Genomic DNA, 23956 nt, shown 5'->3' on the forward strand with positions numbered 1-23956 from the left:
GGTGGAGGTGAATAGCACATTACTATTCCTAAGGGTCACATGCGTGATCAAGGAGAGTGCTGAAATGGAGGGATATCTCCTTCATGAATTTGCCAAACAACCACCCTCCTTGTTCGATAAAGGGCTTATGAGAAAGAATGTGAAGAGTGGCCTGGCAAGTATCCTGAAGTCTAAAGTGAGTGTCCACCTCAGCCTTCCTGATGGAGCACGCTTCATCCTCGATGGGGGTCACCTCCTTCAAAGCTTGCCCTGGCCTGAGAATGCCACATATGATCAGGTCTGTGACCACTACGTTTTGTACGTACTTGAACATTATGGGATGCAGACCATAATCGTGTTTGATGGGTATGGCAGTGACTCATCGACAAAAGTAGCAGAACAGCAGCGACGAGCACAACAGAACACATCAGCTGATATTCTGTTTGAGCTGGAAATGAAAACCACCACAAGAAAAAAAGCATTTTTGGGTAATGGCAAGAACAAGGATCGACTGATTAAAAAGATGATGGAAAAATTTGCAGCCAAAGGTGTGAATGTCAAGCAGAGCACTGCAGATGCAGATTGCCTGATTGTATCAACGGCCATGGACACTGCCAAAGCAGATACAGCACCAGTTGTTGTTGTGGGGACCGATACCGATTTGCTTGTGATGCTGGTAGCACAAGCTACCACAGACATGGACCTCCATATGCTCTTTGGATGGAACCCATTGCAAGTGCACTCTATAGGGGCAATTCAGGCAGCCTTCCAGAACATCAAGCAACACCTGATGTTTGTGCATTCAATAACAGGATGTGATACCGTCTCTGCCCTCTACAATCAAGGGAAGAAGAAGGCTCTTGCAGTGTTGGATAATGGTGACAACTGGGATTGCCTGAGTGTTTTCTCTCGATCTAAAAGCACTCAACAAGAAATAGCGAGAGTGGGAGAGCTGTTTCTGCTGAAGCTGTATGGAGCAGCTCGATCGAAGTCACTGGACAAACACCGATATCTCATGTACTTCCGATCAATCCATAGAACATCTTTGACGTCATCTGGTTTCAAGCTGGAATCACTCCCACCTACTTCGGCAGCTACCAAATTCCACAGCTACAGAGCATATCAAGCTGTTCAGCAGTGGCAGGGGAATGAACTGCTGCCAACTGAGTGGGGGTGGCAGTACAGAGAGGGACTACTTGTTCCTATCGAGATTGATAGGCCTGTCGCCCCTGAGAAAGTGCTGAAAATGATATCTTGTGGATGCAAGGCCGGGTGTGGAAAACGATGCACTTGCTACAAGTCTGGTCTGGAGTGTACCCTCTTGTGTACTGTTTGTAATGGCCATAATTGCAAAAACTCTCGGGACTGATTTAGAGGGTGATAACAGTGTTTAAGTCAGGAATAAGAAAAGTGACATTCAGTTAACACGGTACTGTCCAAAACACTAGAATCAGGTTGGGATGACTGGGATCAAAGAGTTGGTCTGCTTTTGTGCCGTATTGTAATTAAATGTCAAATCCCCATGTGTTGTTTACCTCTTGCAGGTCTTGTGGTCACAATGTGAAACATTTTGCATTACATAAAATAATAGCAAATAAAACTTATCATGATTTTGATGTTTTTTTGCATTACAGCAGTGGCAATTTTGTCAGCCATCTTGGATTATATCTACATATCATTATCTGAGGTCACTGAAATATATTCTATTAAAATCCTAGTGTGCTAAAACATATATTTAGCCACGAAAAGTACACTTTTATGAGGTTCGAGGCTGAAGTTATCCATATTTATGTATTTTCCATCCAACCGGCGGCCATCTTGAATTCTGAAAATGCCACAAGGTGGGACTCGTGGGACTTTATATTGTGGGCGTCCACATGGTATTCTGAAGCTCTGTGCAAAAAATCAGCTTTCTACTAATTTATTCTAGGTCCTAACCTAATGCTCCTGCGCTACAGGTCGCCGATTGGCAGAGTAAAGAAGGTGAAGGACGTGCCACACTGATTGTCCACCGACCGATGACGTAACACCAAAGGCGCGACGCACTCGGCCAATCAAAGAGGAGGGCGTGAAAGACGAGTAAGAAGCTACGCGCTGATTGTAGAAGTGCGTGACGTGAGGAGGGCACGAAAGATGTGAAAGAAGCGACGCACTGGTTGGAGGGGAAGAGAGCCGACGTGACGAGACCTCTTCCCGTTTGGACTTTCGCTTGTTGGGCGACAACGAACGGTGGAGAGACGGTGGAACGCCGACGATTATCCTCCCCTGTTGTTCTTGCTCCTGGTGCCTGCGTACGAGTGCTGTGGCGTGGGACGGACCGTGCAGTGAGGCCGGTGTTCGCGCCAACGACCGAGCGGTTCATGCCAACCGGAGCTGTGGTCGGCCGACGATACCTGACACACCTCAGCTAGACGGAGATAAGCCCGCACCCACAGAACACAACGATTGATTTGATTAATTCTTCCCCTGTGCTTGCATTTTAAAGTGAGGTGTGGGGACGTCCCGATTTAGGAATATTATTTATTCACCGGCGCGTTTCTTTGTATCGGGGTCCGGCAATAAAGCCGCGTTTATTTTTGCATATAAAATCCGCCTCGATTTGGGTTTCTTTTAATTTGGGTTTTGAGAACCCCTCACTTTGTAAATACTTGTAAATAATATTCCATCATTTAAAGGGTTAAAGGTCGCACCCATAGTTAGTCCATATGCAACACGTAGGCCACCATAGGAACTTTAGTTATTTCCTTATTATGTGTCAGATAAGGCCATGTTCCCAATAGTTGAATCTGCGTTGCATCAATTAAATAAGATAGGCCCCATTCGCTTCCTTTCCAATCTCTCTCTCCCAATTCTATAACGCGCCTTCGCTTGCCAGCAGCGTTCGCTGCGTTGAGCTGAGGTTTGCTCAAACAAACGCCATTAACCACGCGGTCAAGCTCGAGGAAGAAAGGGGCGGAGCGCCGGGAACGAGGCGTGGCCCTGTCAACCCGCCGTCAAGGGCGGAGCCGGTGAGCCCTCGCCAACCAATCAGGGCTGAGGTGAGCTCGCTGGCGGGCATGGTTTCAAAGTGCGCGCATTGCGCGATTAGCCCCCCCCTTGACAGATAGCAGAAACGAGCTTTAACTTTGAGGCGTATTTCAAACTTGCGGGGTTATCGTTTCGCACGCGCGGGAAAGGTCCGAAGCCTTACCTGATCAGGCGGCCGACACGGGGTTATCCCTCGACCCACGGACACAAAAACGAACAGGACAAGAAATTGAAAGTCAACAAATAATGATTTAATGAACATAATGCAAGGATAACAAAACGAAGGGTAAAGTAAAACTAATTCCTATATTAAGGTGCCTCCATCAGACTCATATACAACTTGGCTGGCACTCAACTTTGCATCTCAACGAGGACTTTGAGGAGCTCGGTGGGAGCCGAACCCGAGTCACTGCGCGGGAAGCGCACAAGATGGCACGGAGTCGTGCCCGCAGCCAGCCGCCGGCATGAGGCAAGCTGACAGGATAGCCTCCTTCGGTCTACTCGCGACCTCCGTCTCCAAAGAGCACCACCGTCAACAACATCCCCTCCAACGTTGCAAAGGCTCCCCAAAGCTCTGAAATGTTCTCTCCACGGCACGAAAACACAGCCTTTCCCTCACGCCACCAAGAACAAAGAGGGAGCCAAAAAATGCGCCGCTCGCCATGCAGCCCAGGACCAAGACAGAGGGGGGTGGGGAGGAGGGTGCACCCTCCTTTGTCCCTTGCTGACGTCACTCCCCGACCAATCCTGACGTCCCATTACATCATTCCATGGCTCCTTAACTAGTCACAAAGCTCGGGGTGTGGTTTCTCCATTACGAAATCTTGGAGGCGGAGTCTAGCCGTCCTTCGGGAATGTTCGGATGACATCGGCGGTCATGGGGCAGGGTTTACTTGCCCGATGGAATGCGCTGGGTACTGCCCGATGGAATGTGCTGCAATGTCGGTTTAATGGCCGTTGTTGTAACAATGGGACAGATTGCTTGGCTGGCTGAGTTTTGATGAAATGAAAGAAGGGAAAAAAAATCACAGGGGCAATGACACACTGGGGATTATCCTTAAGCCCTACCTAATTAGCATAGCTCCACCCCTCGTATGGAGACACACACAATCTTATTCTACACAGATTCCCTACTTAGTTACATCGAGGTGGGCTTCTTCTTAGCTTCACACGCTAATCCATGCTAATTTACACAATCCTGACTTCACAAAGGTATTTCATTACCTACCCCCAAAAACGTAAATATTTTAGAGCAAGACTCAGTCTTTAAGTAAAAGGCATACCAACAGCAATAGCACGACTGCTGAAAGGGTTCCAAGTGACGTATGATGGGAGTGCACCTGCTGGTTTCACATCTGTATGAAGTAGAATATCATGGTAAAGAAAAAAAAGTGTTATTCATAGCAAAGCAAATGAATACGAGCTAGAAAAATAAGCAAACGAGTGGAGATGAGGTGAAAATGCGAAAAAAATGCACAATGGCAAATTGCAATTTTTAACTTGCAATAACCTTGGTTTATCTCACCAATTACACTTGCTGGCTTCGCTTTTCTGGTGTCCCAAAGAAGGACTCGGCCATCCTGAGGAAAGGAAGTTGGAAACTTTTGAGCATAATATTGTTGCGGTTTTTAGAACCCTCCACTTTGTAAATATCTGTAATATTCCCTTATAAATAATCCCGTGTAAATACTCCCATTTTTGGTGTAAAGGTCAAAGGTCGCACCCTAGTTAGGTCATATTACAACACGTAGGACACCATAGGCTTCTTCTTTAGTTATTTTATTAGTATGTGTTTCAGGTAAGGATCTGTTCCCAATAGTTGAATCTGCGTTGTATTAATTAAATAAGAGTAGGTCCCCTTGTCAAGTCATATTGCGGCGTAGCCTTCCTCCAAATTGTGTTCCTTGGCTTGCCAGTAGCGGTCGCTGCCTGGCTCAAGCCGCCATTGACCATGCGGTCGGCTCGAGGAAAGAAGGGGCGGAGCCACGGGAAGAGGTGTGGCCACGTCAACTCACCACCAGGGCGTGGCCGGTAAGCCCCCACCAGCCAACCAGGGCTGAGGTGAGCTCGTTAATAGGTGTGGCTCGATGAAGCGTGGCTTGATTTCTAAGCGGGTTATAAAAGCGCAAGCGCCAAGCCCTCTCAAGAGATGCGCGAGGGGAGGCCATTGATAACGGACTGCGCCGGGGGATGCTGATTGTGAACGAACTGCGCGGGGAGCGCTCCATTGATTGTCACGTTGTTGGAGCGACCTGCGCGAGGGTACCCTCTGAGACGAACGTTGGGAGAGAGAGAGTTGGCACAAAGATTATGTACACGGCATCCCAGTCCCCCGCATAATTATAAGGTCCGGTCGCGCGCCAACGACACGCGAAGCTGCCTGCCATTCTTCGCGGCGGACCCGGAGCCTGGAACCATCTGCTTGGACCCTTCTCTTCCTTCCCACCACCCCATTCATGTAAGTGTGTTTGTATTGTCCTGGGCGTGTGATAATATAAGACTGTATAAGGTTGCCCTAAGACCTTTTATTTCCTTCTTTTGTATATTCTTGCCTTTCGTTTCCTCTTTTAGTGTATAGTAAGGGAAACATATGAAAATCTGTTAACTAAATTGTTACCAAAAAATTTATTCACCAATATGTTTGTAAAGGTGTGTAATAACATGTGTTAAAATGTTGAAGGTCAACTCCCGTGGGAAACCCAGAAAAAAAGCTGTTGAATTCGGGTACCGAAAAATTATTTTCGAGAATTTTTATATTTTTTAATCGGCCCTTAAGTAACTTATGAGGGGTCAAATAAGGGTTTTTCATGATTCTGAGTTGATTGTTAACATTTATATTTCACCACAGACACTCCTTTGTGGAAAAATAATTTCTAAATATATCTCATTTTCTACTTTGCAGGACATGGAGTCTAGCAATATGGATGAAGACGTTACTCCACCTGTGCTCAATTGCTTCATCTGTGCACGCTCGGATACACCAGCTGAAAGGCTCATACAGGCAACTCCAAAGGGATACTCAACTTTATTGAAACAAGCAGAAACTGTCGAAAATGTTACTGTTGTGGAACGTATGAAGGAGGCTCAAAAGGAAGGAAAACTGAGGTACCACCAGAAGTGTAAAAATGATCTGTACAACAACTTTGTTGCAACCACCAAGAAGTCAGCTCAAGCATCAAAGGCAGAGAAAGAGTCATCAAAGTTGAAGAGATGACACACTACTTGTGAGTTCAGTTCATCAACTGGCTGCAGTTCTAGAAGATCACAGTCAGTTGACCTCCTGTATAAGGATGTATGCATTCTTTGCAACCAAGCAGCCCAGCTCTACAAAAATAATCCAGCACAAGCTAGAAAGAAATACAGAGTGCCAGATAATTTGACTGCAGATACACTGAAGGCAAGCTTGCTGAAGACAGCACGGAGTCGCGGGGATGACTGGGGCACTGAAGTCACTGGACGCCTGGAAGGGATCAACGACTTGGTAGCAGAAGAAACACTGTACCATTTGCGATGCAAACTTATGTTTGCGAGAGGTGACAGTTTGTCCAAGACTGATGAGGAAGGAAAAAGGAAGAGAGGACAGAGGAGTATTGATGAGGAGCGAGAGGCAGTTTTTATTGAATTCTGCGAATGGTTAGACTCAGAATTAGAGCATGGGGTAATGAACATGGACCAAGTCCATGAAAAGCTGCAGGAGTTTGATCAGTCACCAGAGAAGAGCCTTTCTTATTCAAAGCATTGGCTAAAGATAAAACTTCTAGAGAAATACGAAGACACCTTGTATTTCACAACACAGGAAAGAAGGGCAGATGTACTCTGTCTCAAAGATGGCACCGACAATATTCTGCGAGGGCATCATGCTAATCTTGACCATGGAGATGAGAAGACTCAGATCATAAAGACGGCACTCAAGTTCATATCCAATGATATTGCCTTGATTGATTTAGGTCCAAAGTCATACCCCACCACACACAGTATGACTGACATCCATAGTCAGCTGACACTTGTTCCTGCAAGCCTTCAGATGTTCTTGAGACCGATTGTCAAGACGGACGAAAGAGTTGCCGTTTGGGGGCAGAATTTTATTAAGGCCTGTCGACCTCGGTCTGGAGTATTGCCACACCAAATGGGGCTTGCCATACAACTTGATCATAGATTTGGGTCAAAATGGATGCTCAACAAGTTCCACCGGCTGGGATACACTGAGTCTTACACGGAGACACAAAACTACAAATACTGCTTCCTTAATAGTAGGAGTGGAGATGATGTTCCAGATACTTCTGGCACTCTTGACACCATTGTGGAGGAAACCGATGAACAGATCAATGATGAGGTTGCGGTTGATGCTGCGCTTGAGGATCAATCAGTGATGACAGCCAAAGTGCCAGCCAGTGAAAGTGAATTGTCAAGTAATGATCAGGTGGTCTTTATGGAGGTTGGGGAAACAAACAATGCAGTCACTCAGTTTGTTGGAGACAATATAGATTTAAACATTGTCTCTATTCACGGAAACACTCCCTTTCACTCAATGGGTTGGATCGAAGTCACCTCTCTGGCACCACCTTTGCCAGATCCACAGACAACAGCAGCTTTCCCCTGGGTGAAGTTGAAGGCACTCGACAAAGCTAAGATCCTGAGAGGAACTGAAGTAAAGATTATTCCATTTACGAACAGGAAACAGATAGGAACGAACGCGATCATGTTTCTCCCCCTCGCTGAGCTTTCCTCCTCCCTGGCTCATGATCAGCCACTCCTCACTCCAGGTGACACACTCTGGGCAGCGGGGTGGGTGATCAAAGCCAACGATCCTGAGTTCCCACACTCCAACTGGAATGGCTGGATGAAGAGAATCCATGCTAATGATGCAAAGCAGAGCACACAGATCGAGTTCCTCCCAGTTATTGAAGGAGACCCTAATGACCTCAACACCATCTTCACCACTCTGAAAGAGTGCATACGGCGCGCTGGGGTCGCTATAGTGACCTTTGATCTTCCGATTTGGCTGAAGGCTGTGAATATAATAAAGCAGGCAAATCTACCCGTCATTCCAAGGTTGGGGTCACGTGCATCTCGGCCTGTGGAGTCTGTAATGGCATTACATGCAGAAACTGCAGTCATGATGTTGTCGAGTCTGAAGAAGACATAGACAATGACTGTTGAAACTTCTGACATTGTGAATGAGAAATAACTCTTGAGTATTACAGTGGTACCTCGGCTTACGAGTGCCCCAACGTACGAGTTTTTCGGGATACGAGCCGTCGCTCGGGCGGTTTGTTGCTTTGGGATACGAGCCGAGATCCGATGTACGAGCTCAAAAAATTTATTTTTTTGAATTTTCCGGTTGTGGCTTCCGGTTCCGGTCACGTGGTTATCTTGCCGTGAAAGCATCTCTGCTTGGATATAAAACACGCAATCGTCTAAATACATGAGCGAGGAATCTCCTTGCTCCAGCCGGTGACGTCATCGGCGGGGATCCCCGCCTCCAGAGTGGCTGGTCACGTGACCGCCAAAGCGTGTCGCGCGTGCGGGTATAATGAGCTACACCTGTGGATCACGTGACCACGGAAGCACGCCTCGCTTGAGAGGCATGGCTTTCGGTTTGCGTTTTGCTTTATAAGGCGCGATAAATGGGCTTTTGAGTGTTAGCGGTTCATGGTGTTGACGGTTCATGACGGTTCATGACGGTTCATGACGGTTCATGGCGTTGACGGTCAAAAACCCATTACATCAATTTTACCAGGCACTGTACAGTAAGTACAGTGGACACCAAATGCACGGTGGAAGGCTAGAAGTAGAAGATCGTCCAAGACAAGTGAGAATAAGCCATACTTTGGAGATGACGTCATTCGCTGGTCCGATAACCAAAGATGTGGTATAAAAAACCAGGTGAGCTAACAATGCAGCAATGAAGGAATTCGGCCAAGGCACCGGCACACAACGACCTACCTACATCGAAAGACTCAATGCCAATGGTGACAGAAGCCAAGACGGCCGGCTTAAACACCGCCGAAAGACCACGGTGTACCAACTTACGATGCAGAACATCTTGCACTTAATATGATGACAACAGGTGCCATCCTCTGACGTACCATTACAGGTACAGGTACAGTACACGTGAGCACAGAGCAAAAGTTCACTGAAACCGAGATTAAGAAAAAAGAAAAAACACCTCGTGGTCCGTGCTCGATATCCGAGTTTCAATCTTTTCAAACACATGATGCTCTCGGTCACGGTATCTCCTGCGAGCTGCTTCTCCTTCAACCACACAAACAACAACTTCTCCATATCTTCATGGATAGAGGTCCGGAGCTTTGAAATAATCGTAACGCCCTTGGCTGGCGTTATAGCCTTTATGGACTCCTTCTGCTTCAAAATCGTACATATCGTAGAAGGAGTACGATCGTACTGCCTCGCCAAGTCGACAACACGCACACCTCACCTGGCATGCTCTTCTCCTCTGCTTAATAAAACCAGTTTATTTCTTTACATTCTCTTGTATTATGTACAGTATATACGAGGTCGTGCTTGTTTATACATTATTTGTTATTTATAAAGTACATTTTTGTTATTTAAAAGCACCTAACAAAAAAAATTGGTGTTTTTTTTTTGAGGCTGGAACGGATTAATAGCATTTCAATGCATTTGAATGGGAAAATTTGCTTTGACTTACGAGCGATTTGGCTTACGAGCTCCGTCACGGAACGGATTAAACTCGTAAGCCGAGGTACCACTGTATATATGTATGTGAAATAAAAGCTACTTTGTGTGTAAATGTAAAAGTGAAAATATCAATGTTAACAATCAACTCAGAATCATGAAAAACCCTTATTTGACCCCTCATAAGTTACTTAAGGGCCGATTAAAAAAAATAAAAATTCTCGAAAATAATTTTTCGGTACCCGAATTCAACAGCTTTTTTTCTGGGTTTCCCACGGGAGTTGAACTTCAAATTTTAACACATGTTATTACACACCTTTGCAAACATATTGGTGTAGAAATTTTTTGGTAACAATTTAGTTAACAGATTTGTGAAATATCTCATAAAATGCCCTTACTAGTAGTCAATAAATCATATTTGTTCTTGCCTTACCTTTTGGTTTCCTCTCGTCCGATCGTCTTTGTCTTTTCCCCATGGAGTATCGGTGGCACGATTAGAACCGCTCAGAATCGGGTTAGTCTTTCTGCTAACGGCTCGAGCTTCGGATTGCTAAACCGCTCGGCAAAATTCCATCTTGTCCGTGGCTCGGCTCGGGCAGAAGTAGCGCCCTGCTTTGCGGCGAGGTTGGCGAAGGTATCTGGGAACCCATTGACCAGTCACCCTGGTTAATCTCAACCCCGCAAAGGAGCGCGATATCTTCTAGGACTCGGACGGCCAGCTTAATAGACGAGGGGATTAACCCCCCCTAGGTAAGGGGAGCGCCGTAATTCGAGATCCGCAACAATATTTTGACGTCATTGCAACATTTAGCATTATAGTTGGCCATCTTTATTGAAGCTGTGAACAAATACTTCCCCAACCTCTTACAGGGAATGATGGTAGCTTGTGGCATGATCATAAATAAATCAGAAGATAGACTGGAGTACCAGAATAATACAACTTGGCCTTTGATAGGCACAATTAACAAGAGGAAGAATTGCTTTGCCATACATGTGAATGTGAATGTTCTTGTTCCAAGCAAAAAGGGCAAAACTCCATGAAAAATTGGTGAAATGCCCCAAAACTCAAACTTATTCTGTAACTTATAATAAAGCCATGTACCAAGTTTCAGTTCAGTATGTTAAAGGGTATGAAAAAATATGCTGAAAACCACAGGTGGGATGGACGGAAGGATAGACAGACTGCGAGAAAACCTTGAGGCCCCTCGAGGTAGGGGACTAATAAACAAAGGCTAACGGGTTCAAGGCAACAATGTGAAACCTAATCATAAAAACACAAAAATAAATAAATAAATAACACACACAAATGTGTGAGCACACACAACATTGTTGCAATCCTCAAGTTCACCAAATGCTCAAGATGACCTTCCCTCTGTTCTATACACTTCCTTATATGCAGCAACAGGTCAGGCATCACTTAATGAAGGGCGTCTTGAGAAACTCTGACATAATCTGAATAATCATCTTTCGAATCAGCAATTGTGATCAGTTTCAACTGAAACGCTCTCCCTTCGAATAGTCCCCATACAAAATAATCCATAATGTCGGGGGATCGGGAGGGCCCCGGGAATTCATTTCTGACTGACAAGTCAATTAGGAAATGTTTTCCCTCTGCCACCGAGACATTCATTTGAAGTGTGGGTTGTGGCTCAATCTTGTTGAAACCACAGATTTTCATCATTTCTCACCTTGTTCCATTCGTATGTCTTCAACATGTAAACATAACGATAGGATGTCACAGTTACTGCCATTTTGGTATTACTGTCTTCAAACAATAATTGGCACCATGGAATCTTGGCAAAATCAATCCACACCAGACGGTGATTTTCAGAGTGAAGTAATCCTCCTTCATGGTCTTGTGGCTTTTTCACTCCCCAAAATATGCAATTTCATTTAGTCATCATCCCATTAAAGTAAATATGACACACAGAAAATGATGTCATCGATAACGAGGTCTTCATTTTCCAATGCTTCAGAAAAGCAGTTACAAAATCCATACGATCGATCATCTGTGATCATTTTCATCAAGTGCCTCGAAAAGCAGAATTTGTATGGACAAGCCCAATGTCTTCCTGTAGTATTCGTCGCACTAATTTGTGACCAATTCCTGTTACAACTGAGAGTAGTCTTGTTGATTTGCACGGGCTTTTCTCCATGTTGCCATACAGCTTCATTAGTCGCTGAGACACAAACACAAACACGCAGTCCTGAACAAGCCCCAGTTCACATTTTGTAATGAGCTCGTATCTCATATTTCACATTAATGCCATAGTTTCAAAAGCAGCTACAGGAAATGCCTGAAATCCTCTCCGATATGCTCTCTGCACTCTCTTCGGGGACTTTGTTTGAATGTACGTGTCAAAAACAAAGCTCAATGCACTGCTTCATGTTAATTTGCCCAATTATTTTTATTACCAGAAAAAGAAAAACAACAAAATTAAATGTGTCAATGTGCAAGGACATTTGGAATGTATTTACCTCCAGAATACTAAAAATCTCAGCATGATCAATGTTCCCCTTCTTTATTACTTACAAAATCAAAGATTTTTCAAGTATATTGGTTGGTTTTGTGCGTTATTCTGTCTGTCAGTCTGTTGCCTACAGGTCACAATTTTAAACCGATCTTCACGAAACTTCACCAAATGGTAGAGTTGGTCATAAGGAAGAGGCCTTTTGATTTTGAGGTCAAAGGTCATCTTGAGGTCAAATTTCTAAAATTGTCATTTTTTTCATCCAATCGACTAGAAAGTCAAACAGCATTTGCATATAGAGTCACTAAATTGGAAACTAACAATTTTTGAGGTGAAACGGTCAACTCAAGGTCAAACTTCTAATATCAATTTTCATCTCAAAAATAAACAATTTTAATCTGATTAACCGGAACTTTGACTAAGACCGTTAATTTTAATCTTGATGAAATGGACAATTTGATGTATCCATGGCAACTTTTTTTGAGAGTGGATGGGTGGACATTGCAAGTATCGTGCTCTGCATGATGTCTTTCTTGTGGTTATATATGTGGCGGGCCACGAGAAAAGGGGAAAAGGGGGCTTTTGGGTGTTCCTTGGGTAAACTGACTTTTCATCGTTTTCTGACCACCCGTAAGCCCCCTTTTTACGTGGCGCGCCACATATTGTCACATCAGTGGGTCCCACTCACACCAAAGGTCCAAAAACTCAGCGATTTTCACTTTCTGTATATGTGGTAATGATATACAAAGGATACAGTGTCCTTGGGACTACATCGAGTGCAAGGAGTGATCGCAGACTCCTGTACAACCTTAAACAAGGAAATGAAGTCATTTAGCCCGTCAATGAAAAGTTCACAGTGCATGACAGGCTTGGCCGACGGCATTTAGCCAATTGGTTGGTTCAAGCAGATCTGAGCTAGAGATTTAGAGATCTCTGGGGGTGTAGAGAACAGTTGGACAGAATGATCAAAGAGAAAGAGAGTGGCAGAAGGTGAGATCAGTTCATTCTCAGAGAGCTGAAGATCTTGGGTGCTGAGCGGAAGAATCATGGCGCTCGCACAGAGCTCGGAATGCCGCATTGTGGGCTAAGCCTTAGCACCTTCAAAAAGGCTCTCAGAAAGCAGCTCATGTCTGAAAAAAAAAAATGGAAAAAGTAGCCATGGGATTTTTTTTTTTTTTTAAATCAAGAATTCTGTTAAAGACCAAGTTGGGAAACACTGAAATGTTTGAAGTCAGGGTAAGATTTCACCAAGGATCCGTTTTATTTATTTTATGTAGTCATCCGGCTTATGAAGAGGCTTTGAACTGTGCTGTACATAGACTGATCCGATAATGACAATCGGGCCCCCTCGCCGATAGGCAGCGCTCTTGCGTCCGCCATTACTGGGGGGGGCGTCCCGATCCAAACTTAACTCCAGCTGTCTGCGCCAGCACAACTATCATCGCGATCGTACATGAAAAGTGTCCGTGATAATCGTTCTCAAGTGTTTCTCTATACGTGTGGAGCGGTCGTGGACACCTGGCACCTGAAGGCACACGATACAAACCCCGTTTTCGGCGATATCGCCGGGCGCCGAAGGCATACGGCCATGCCGCCCTGAAGGCACCTGGCACCTGGGGGTACCCGGTTTACACTTCCACCTGCACCAAAGCTATTTTGTTAGCAACCGCGTACCTTATGCTACGCCATGCCGAGCCCCCTTCCAAAAATTAGCAGAAGAACATATGATCATGAAGGAGAAACTTGACATGTACTCAAAGCATGATCAGGATATTGAGGCATGGCTCTCTAAAGCAGCTTTACATTTGCGGAATGAAATAAAGGAAGCCAGAAATGAACAGCCTTGGCCACCTTGCCCAAATGAACGAGATGACAAATATGTGGACATCTCATCATCACTCAAAGCGTTTCTAACAAAATTGTTAACTGGTGAAACAAAGAGCTCAAGTAGCACAACTCGTGATCAGAGATTGGGGTGGTCATTCGCTCAAGATCTCATATATGGAACAACTTCAGGCAAAGTAAAGACATCAAAGCACATATTATTGCCTTGGACAGTAAAATCACTGACCGATAATGTCGAGATCATAAAGATTCTGAACCGTCTAGGTCATGGGATATCATATTCTACATTGTTGGAAATAGACACAGCTTTGTGTCTGCAGAAATAGCAAACACAACCAGAAAATGATATTGTGCTGCCATCAAATATCTATCCTGGGGTTCCTACTGTGTTAGCATACGACAACATTGACAGGCAGGAGGAAACCCTCAGTGGAGGAGGGACATCACATCGAGTTAATGGGATTGTTGTACAACCACAAGTATTAACAGCCCAGCTCCCCACAAACAGAGAAGGAATGCAGAAGGACAGAAGACGCTCTATTCCTCCTAAACCTTTTGTGTCACCCAATTACAACTGTGGCGACAGAAGAAGTCCTCCAGCAATCACACCACTTCAGCCTGACGAGGCACAAATGGCAGAAGTCAAAACTGCTAAGCATAAAAACATCGCTATAAAAACATAAAAACATTTTTAAAAACACCACCCTGTGAAGACTGCCTTCACCAACATGCCTTGAGAGCCAACTATCAAAGTGCCATATGGCAACGTAGCCTGGTAGCAGATCCAGATGTACCAGATCCCCAGGACAACCATGGATAGACTGCAAGAGAGGATGGCACACTTGATGTTCTGTGGATGACTGGCTCTCCTGCACCTCAGGTCATCATGGAATTCATATCCTGTACATGCCGGCGTGTTTGTCAGCTACCAAACTGCCAGTGTCTGTCTAATAGACTAAAGTGCACAATTGAGTGCAAACTTCAAGACTGTACCAACATGATGGATGCTGATGAAGATGATTCAGACCAGAATACCAGTGATGCTGAAGATCTTGATGATGATGAGGATGTTGACTAAACATCAAACCTACACACTGTACAAGTATATTTGAATGCCTTATGAACATACATTGACAAGAGTAACTTGGCCACTCAAACAATGAAGATTTTTAATGTAGATGATCATGTACATGTACAGGTACGATGTTTACAAGTCAGCTTTCTGTTTGACATGTGAAACTGTGGATTTTCTTGTTTACATGGATTTATGATGCTTAATTGTGTAATAAATACATGAATTTGTGACTTGTAAAGTTATGTTTTGTGTCCTATTTGAGATATTAGAGTGTGTTATCAAGGGCACATCTCCAAGCCGTTGCTTTCAAATCTTGATTGACAGTATGTCTATTTGACAGCAATTTGCCTAAAAAAGCTACAAGCTATAGTGGTCCAGCAAAGTTACTTGAAAAGGACAGATAATAATCTTTAATAAAAGTATATTTTCATCTGGTACCTCTGGTTGGTACCGATTGGCTATAATCTGGGGTCCAGCCCATGGACTACAAGCCGAATGAAGCGGACGCCCCCCAGCTATGGCGGCGTCTATAGAGGGCACCCGTCCATTGAACCCTCCGTCGGATCGGTCTATAGGCACTTGAACCTGCATGGTTGAGTCATGTGATCATCTTTGAGAAAAAAGTGGTTTGCTCTTGATTGGATGAATAATAACCGACATTGATTAATGCCAGATTACTCCATTAGAAAATAATGATGCAAACACAAACAACCCCAGTCTCTCAATAGTGTCACATATCTAGGATATAGCTGGGCAATCAAAAAAACACACCTCCATGTGCCGGCAGACATTATTTAACCTGACTGGTTAGCACAGCTGCTGTTTATAGAATATAAAGGGAGGGGAACTTCCCTGCTCCTGACTCAACAGCAGAGGCCTGTTGCACACCACACCTCCCAGCTACAGGACCAAACAAAAAAGAAAAGAGAAGTACACATTCCACAATATATAAAAGGAGATTTGATATGGGGGAAGTAAAATATTAAAGCAAATATTACAAACTTTTCCAAAAAAAAAGAAAGAAGTAATTTGCAAGTCATGAAAGGCAGGAAACTTGCCTGGGCACAGGAGAGGAACAGATGCTGGTCCTTAGGAGCACACGACACACACCCCACCCCAGCAACATGGCCTGTACAGAATAACAGGGCAAGATAACAGATTATGCAACACAAATAATTTTTTTAAACTCCAGAACTGCAACTGATGGAATAATAATGGGAACATAACCAACATCATTTTTTGTTGTTTCTACAAAGTGTTTTGACTTGACTGTTAATAAATGCAATGAAATACAGGAAAACAAAGGTTACCATGAGGATCTGAATCTCTGTAAATAGCAGAACCATTTTGTGTTCAAAGTTTGACAAACGCAAAATTAAAATTTTATTAGCTCAGTGAATGTTTTAGCACGTTGACTGCAGTCTATGAGCATACTCATCGTGATGGTGTACCAGATTGTGCCACTATGAGTATTCTAATAGAAAGGATTATGCTATTGTATCGTAAACAGAATTGGAGCCTGTAAACAGAGCCTGGTGTTGGGCTAGCGGCTAGGGTGCCAGCTTAGGATCCTAGGATCCTGGGTTCGAATCCCGGTCGATCGCTGAATTAACGCCAGGGGGGTTGACTCAGCCTGTCATCCTTCCGAGGTCGGCAAATTGAGTACCAGTTCACTGGTAATTCCCTGCTTGTCGTAAAAGGCGACAAAAAGGGTTGGCGGCAGGAAGGGCATCCGGCTGTAAAACATTGCTTCAAAAAGGGGACCAAAAAACAACAACAACCACGGTGTTGGCCCGAAAAAGGCCAACCCCCACTTTGCGGGGAAAATTGGCCTCTAAAGGTGTTTTTTAAATTTTTTAAAAATCGTAAACAGAATATGATGGCATGGCAGATAAAGCAACAAACGATCTTCTGACAGTTCAGTGAACATAAATCTTAGAAATACTTTTTTTATTTTTTGATATACCAAGTCGAGAACCGTATAAGAGCTAACACATTGAACATATCATAAAGGGAGCGGGAGACAAGAGGGGGTGAAAGAGGGAAGCACAACAACAGTAGGAAACAGAGACATCAGGATATCTGTTTAAGTGAGTTTGGGGAAGATTAATGGGGGTAGAAAAGATCATGGTTTTGGATGGGGGAAGATATGAGATGGTGATGAACAGCTGTTTTAAAGACCTGGAGGAAAGAGTGGGATTGAAGAGAGTGGGGGAGTTTGTTCCAGAGGCGGAAAAAAAAAATAGGAATGAAAGCATGAAGGTGAGCAGAAAGTCTTGATTTTGGAAGTTTCATCAAAAGGGGGTTGTTGGCAGATCTTGTGCGTCCAAGAGAAATATTGGGGTGTGGGGGGGAGTGCGGGGGACAGAGCACAGACAGACCAGGGGGTGCAAGGCCAGAGAAGAGGCGGTAGAAGACAGAAAGACCTCCAACCTGCCTGTGGTGTGGGACTTTACATCATGTCCTGGCTTTGTGGCTCCAGCTCAACGCACACGAGCGCTTCAACGATCTAACTCTGGGACTCGACTTCCCCGACACCATCTATGCGATTATTCACCACTGCTCACTTCGCAACTGTTTTTAACCACCCACTCCACAACTGCTAGTTTGTAGCTTCCAATGACCCGCCATCGGGCTTCTCGCAACTTATGCGGCTACCAACTGCTTTGAGTCACTGGAAGGATTGCTTGCTATTCCCTGGGCTTGATTCAACGTGGCCTTCACGCACTGTCGCAAGGCACTGCATTCGCCTTTCTCGGCGTGGGGTTAGAGGGGGTTCGCTAGTTTGTGCAGAGGCAGAATGACTTACTTATAAAAGAAACAGTCAGATTACAATGTGAAACGCTTAAAAGGATCAATGGTGGGAAGAGTGGGACATTACAGGACTTTAGTCAGTGGGACTTTCGTACAGTGGGACTTTAGTCATATTACAGGATTGAGGGGCCACGTTTTAACTGCTTTCCGAACACACTTCGTTGAAGCCCTATCATTGAACACAGATTCCAAAAACTCATGCTATACATTTACTAATGAAACAAGCATTCTGAGTATTGCGCTGCAATACATGTCCCCAACCAAAGTTCAAAGTGCCATAACTTTGTCAAAAATGATCGAATATGCAAATTTATGCACGGTTGATGCTGGTTTTCAAACTTGATCTGAGGTATGCTGAGACACGTGTGTCATGCCTCGCCTCGTTGATAAGCCCGCAAGGTCGCTCCGTGGAGCGGCCTGCACGTATTGCACTGTGTGAATTATATAAATTATTACCAACTCACGGTCTGAGGTACTAGCGATTCAAGAGATATCCATTTTTTTATGGCACATTGGAGAAGCCAATGCGAGGTTTCTTCTTCCTCAGCTTGTCACAACTCTGTGAAATGCGATCGAGTTAAAAGTCAGAATTTGACCAAATCTGTTTTATTTGTTTGTTAATATACCTCAGCTATTGACAAATCTTAAATTAGAATTTTATTTGAGGTTAAAATGAGCGCGACAGGTCGTGTCCAACGATGCTTTCAGTCTGTACATGTGATAAATAATTAAATCCGCACACTTAACGCCTCTTCTTCTTCACGCAATAACAACTTCTAGCTTCCAGACCGTACATCCAATCATCTTGAAATTTTGCACACTTGTTACTCTTCATGACTTCTACTATAGTATGAAATTTCACGTCGATCAATAAAGCGATTCAAGAGATATCCATTTAAAAAATATTTTCGTTTAATTAACGATATCTGCCAAACCACGTGAGCTATCGCAAATTCCAAAAGGACATTTTAGTAGACTGACATGCGGAACAGATCTGTGAAGTTTCCCCTCGATTGGATCAAAAATGAGGGAGGGGCTCGGTTTTAAAGGTTCATGCTTAAAAACGTCATAACTCTGAAACCATGTGACGCATGACGTCATGCTCGCTGACTTTTTTTGTTCGTCATGGGTATGCGATTTTGCCTGCAAAGTTTGGCCTCGATCTGTTCAGCCGTTGCAGAGAAAAAGGGGTTTTCGTGTTTACACGAAAAACAATATGGCGCCCGAACCACGTGACCTGTGACGTCATAATTACCATTAAAATATTCTCCAGACCGAGTCCCTCCTACGGTGAAAATTTGATCTCAATCGGTCCTATTATTGCAGAGAAAATCTTTTTTAAAGGAAATTAAAACTTAAAATGGCACTGAGTTAAGGATCATCAGAATTATCAGAATTCCCAAAGTTCAAAGTGCCATAACTGTCAAAAATGATCGAAACGTCGTGAAGTCCGAACTGGATCTGTAACTTGTCATGAGGAAACGATGTGCCAAGTTTGAAATCATTAGCATTAAGCGTTTAGAAAAAAAGTCCGGAAAACTGCTCTTTGCGTGACGGACTGACGGACGGAGGGACGGACTGACTGACTGCAAACCTATAGTCCCCTCCGGTGTGCACCGGTAGGGGACTAATAACTAGCCTGTCTTACGCCCATTAGGCAATTACCCCCCAACAATGTAGATTAGCGTCGTCAACATAAACAGATGTGTTTCACAGACCATTCAAATAACAGGGAACAAATTTGTTTACATGGCAGGGCATACGACAAACCCAGCTTAGAATGCCAAATGCTGCACTGAAAAATCTGTATTAATGAGAAAGTGAAACCAAAATTTACAGTATGCCACGATATTACATACACAACAAAGAACCGACTACAGCCAGGACATGACATCAGTGAATAAACTGCCTTGTTAGAGAAAAGAACACTACACAACAGTAAAGGGTAAAATGAAACAAAAATTCAACATATTCCAGAAACTACAGCAACTCGCTTAATCACTCTTTAGCAATTGAGAGGGGTTGATGGGAGGAAGTGGGAGCATCCGACAATAACAACAATATTCTGCGCTCCTTTTCCTTTTAACCATGTGTTCCGCAAAACCTCTCCTACTTCAAACCTTTTTCCCAGTCTTCTATCACGCAATTCTTCATCATGTCATCGTTTTCTTTTAACTCCTCCACCACTTCCCACACTCTTTCCTGCTCCCAACTCAATTGCAGAGCACAATCACACCTCCCGATTCGCAGATGCATTCCTCGTGAACTCCATTCATGGGAGTAAAGCCAAATTACTGATTTGGTGAAGCCAATTTGTCTGGCCTAAAATCTGCTCTCTCCATTCACATTTGATCCATCATCACATCAGCTCCAAACATTGACTGCTCCTGGAATTTCTTCTACAACAATGCAATTTCTCTTCTTCACAACGTCATTCCATCACACATTCAATTTTTCTGTCCACCATGTCGACACCGATCCACTGATGCATGGTCCGCTCTACGTCTTCGACCACCTCCTTTCTAGTCATATATTGTCTGCCTTTTAGATGCTCTGCCCCCTCCCAAGTTTTGCAGAGTGCATGTGGTCTGCCAGTAATCATCTGGTAAAACTCCCAAAACCAGACTCACTGCACACCTCCAGTTAGTCACTCCTCTTTCCCCCCACCCCTAACATCCCCCCTCCCCCCGCCCTCGTGAAACCAACTTCCTCAGTCAACTCCATCTCATTCTTCCCTCCAGATCTCAAACCATAGCTGTGTTCAGTGTTCACCACCATGTCAGATGATCCCACATCCATACCCATACTCTTATCAACTCTCCCAAAGCCCACCTCTTTCTAAGTTTCCCCACAACTTCTCCAATTTTTTTGGTTCCATTTCTGCTTTACCTTAGTTTTCCCTTCTACTTCGGTGACAGAGTTTTCACCTGCATCCAGCCTGTTCACCAAATGTCCTCCTCCCATTGCTCTTGTTCTTCGCAATGTCATTTATTCCTCCAAGTCCTTCTCTGTTTTGTCCCTCTATGAGGCTGTTGGTGATGGTGCATCCCCCATGTGGCTGTTTACAACGGCTTCTCACCTGCATCATGCAAGTCAAATCCATGTTTGCACACTTGACAGCATGCTCAATGTGAGGTCTCCTTATCTGCAGCCAACCATTGTTTGCAATTATCTCTATCCAGCCAGCAATCTGGAAAATTGATTCTCCATTGCTAAGAAAATAGCTTTGGTTATCCCAATCCAATCGCCTGCCAGACAAATTGTTGCGTGCATGCCACCAGGAACATTGTCCAAAGGTTGCATTCACTAACTCGCATGGATGTGTATGCCAATTATACCCGATTTCATAGATTATTAGGAGAAAGACAATGGGACAAAATTAGTGCAGGAAAATGTGCATCATTCTCCTCTAGTACTACGTCCCCTTATTCTCCAAGAGAAGCTGAATAAAAGTGGCGATTGATTTTTCTTTTCTTCACGCTACAGGAACACGTCGGCGTGGTACGTTTCAGCAAAACAAAAAAAAAAGAAAAAATGAAAACAACAACGAATTTAAACCATGAAAGTCCTTACTACTTTCTCTTCATTTTCCATGCCTTTTCTAGGCTTTTTTGGGAATAAAAAAAAACTGGCAAAAAGCCATGCTTTCAAGGCATTGAACTTGAGGAATCAAAATTCCATGCTTTCTAACTATCCAATCCACTTCTCTGGACAGCCACGGGAAGAGGCGCAATCCCTGGAACTCCTTTGTTTCACAATCTGCCACAACCTTTTGAGGGGGGATAATATCACCATAGTACTATCAAAGGGTGGTCAACCCCTTGGTATTCTCCAGAGCTAAAGCATTCCTCAGCTGCACCAAGCTTTTCAAGGTGTACAAGGCTTTCATACAGAATGATCGTTTTAAGGCCATTTTCCCCGCTAGAGCAGGGGTTAGCCTTGCGGGCCCCATGACAATCATGGTTCCCTGTTTAAGGCAATGTTTTTACAGCCGGATGCCCTTCCTGATGCCAACCCTTGGTCACCTCTTACGATGCACAGGGATACGGTGTACCTATTCTAAGCCGGGGTACACACCGGGATCATTCATCCCAGCAAGCTGGTACTCAATTTTCTGACATCGGAAGGATGACAGGCTGAGTCAACCCCCCTGGTGTTAATTTAGCGATCGACCGGGATTCGAACTCAGGATCCTAGGATCCCAAGCCGGCACCCTAACTGCTAAGCCAACACCAGGCTTTTTTTTTGCGGATCACCAATTGTTGCGGATCCGGGGGTCGGCGCTCCCCTTACAAAGAGGGGGGTTAATCCCCTTGTCTTTTACACTGGCCGATCCCCCCAACCCTGGAAATTATATGCTCCTTTGCGGTCGAGATTGGCCAGGGTGATTGGTCAAGATGGATTCCCAAATACCTGCGTGCCAATCTCTCCGCAAAGCAGGGAGATAATTTCCGCTCGAACCACGGACAGATGGAAATTGCCTGGTGTTGGTGTTGGGCTAGTGGCTAGGGTGACAGCTTAGGATCCCTAGGATCCTGGGTTCGAATCCCGGTCGACTGTTGAATTAACGCCAGGGGGGTTGACTCAGCCTGTCATCCTTCCGAGGTCGGCTAATTGAGTACCAGTTCACTGGTAATTCCCTGTTTGTCGTTAAAGGCGGCAAAAAGGGTTGGCGTCAGGAAGGGCATCCGGCCGTAAAACATTGCTTCAAAAAGGGGACCAAAAAAACAACAACAACCACGGTTCCCGAAAAAGGCCAACCCCCGCTCTGCGGGGAAAAATGGCCTCCAAAGGTGGTTTTTTTATACTAATAAAAGAGGAAACGAAAGAAGGGCATGTACAGGGAGAAGAGCAAAAGGACACAGGGCAAGCTTACACAGTCTTAAATATCACACCCATGACAATACATAGAGAGGCTTTCATACAGACCTCCAAAGAATATAGCCATCCTATCCCCCACCCCTCTTTCTGGGCTAGTGGTTCTGCTTTCCACATTGCTCCTCTTTAGGCAGTTAGGAAAGGTCTTCTGCATCATTTGAATCTCAAGAAGGAAAGTGACTTCCCAAGGACCGTCAAACTCCCACAGGCAGCAAATTAGCAGGCTATTTGGTATGTACAAGCTTGCATCTGGCCTTGCTCCTCCTACTTTCACCAACCCCTGATTTCCCCACACCAACCCAGGTCACACTATTTCCTCAAGAAACCTCATCTGCGTGCCCTCACAAAGTCCAGGCTGTTCATCCAGATGTGGAAATCTCCCTGTATCATTCTTGTCCTCTTTGCTACCGATTTTCAATTGTACTGCCCATCACTACATCGTGCACACATCCCCCAGCAAATGCCATTCCTCCCTTCCCCCAACTTATATTCTTCGGTAATTTGTAAACTTGCAGCCCTTTATGGTTTAGCTCCTCCATGAACCAAGACCTTTGGATAAGAAAATGAAATTGTCAAAAATCTGACAAATTTGTGGCAAAATAAATAGCAGTTCAATCGTGTTACAAATTTCATATTTATTCCGTGATACAATTTCAAAACCTTATGGCCTGTATCGAGGGCAAATCAAATATTGCATTTCAAAGGCGTTTAAGCATTAAGCATTTTGATAAAGGTTAAATGACTTCAGACCATTAACAGTTTATATTTTCAAATTACTTTGGCCTAATTATGTTATAAAACTCAGTCTCGTAGCAAAACAGAAATCACAACCCCCAAAAAGAAAATGCAGCAACTTGGGTACAGAACGCTCACCCCCCCCCCCCCTCCCCACTCATGCCCACACACAAAAAACACCCACAAATGTACGTTTTACCCCATTCTCAAAATTTTTGGTAAAGAGTGATGAAAACTATCATGTTGCTCGGTGTACGATCATTATTACGTAGGTAAACAATAGTGCAATCAAAATTGTGTCATTTAAGCCATTAATCATCTCATTTATGCAAAATAACATACACATACAACACAGTGGGATCCAACACTCCAATTGCATATCAAACCAAAGAAAACTGTTTGCTTCTCTTCCCAAAAAAATTGTAATTTTTTTTTTGAAAATTCTTAATTTGGAGCGGTCATGGAAAATAACATT

The 23956-nt window shown here is 44.2% G+C and overlaps 1 protein-coding gene across 2 annotated transcripts in view; it reads right to left on the reverse strand.

The window, feature by feature from the left end:
• The window catches only part of WDR77 (WD repeat domain 77), a 118922-nt gene that overhangs the window by 27294 nt on the left and 67672 nt on the right, over positions 1–23956 (reverse strand). For both annotated transcript variants that reach the window (XM_078777913.1, XM_078777916.1), the window contains exons 5-7: positions 16113–16183; positions 4532–4586; positions 4290–4361 (exon numbers count right to left, since the gene is read on the reverse strand). In XM_078777913.1, the coding sequence (XP_078634039.1) occupies positions 4290–4361; positions 4532–4586; positions 16113–16183 (198 nt within the window). The remainder of the gene's footprint in view (positions 1–4289; positions 4362–4531; positions 4587–16112; positions 16184–23956) is intronic.

The sequence above is a fragment of the Myxine glutinosa genome, chromosome 1 (genome assembly GCF_964187855.1).
Source record: "Myxine glutinosa chromosome 1, kmMyxGlut1.1, whole genome shotgun sequence".
Taxonomy (NCBI): Eukaryota; Metazoa; Chordata; class Myxini; order Myxiniformes; family Myxinidae; genus Myxine; species Myxine glutinosa.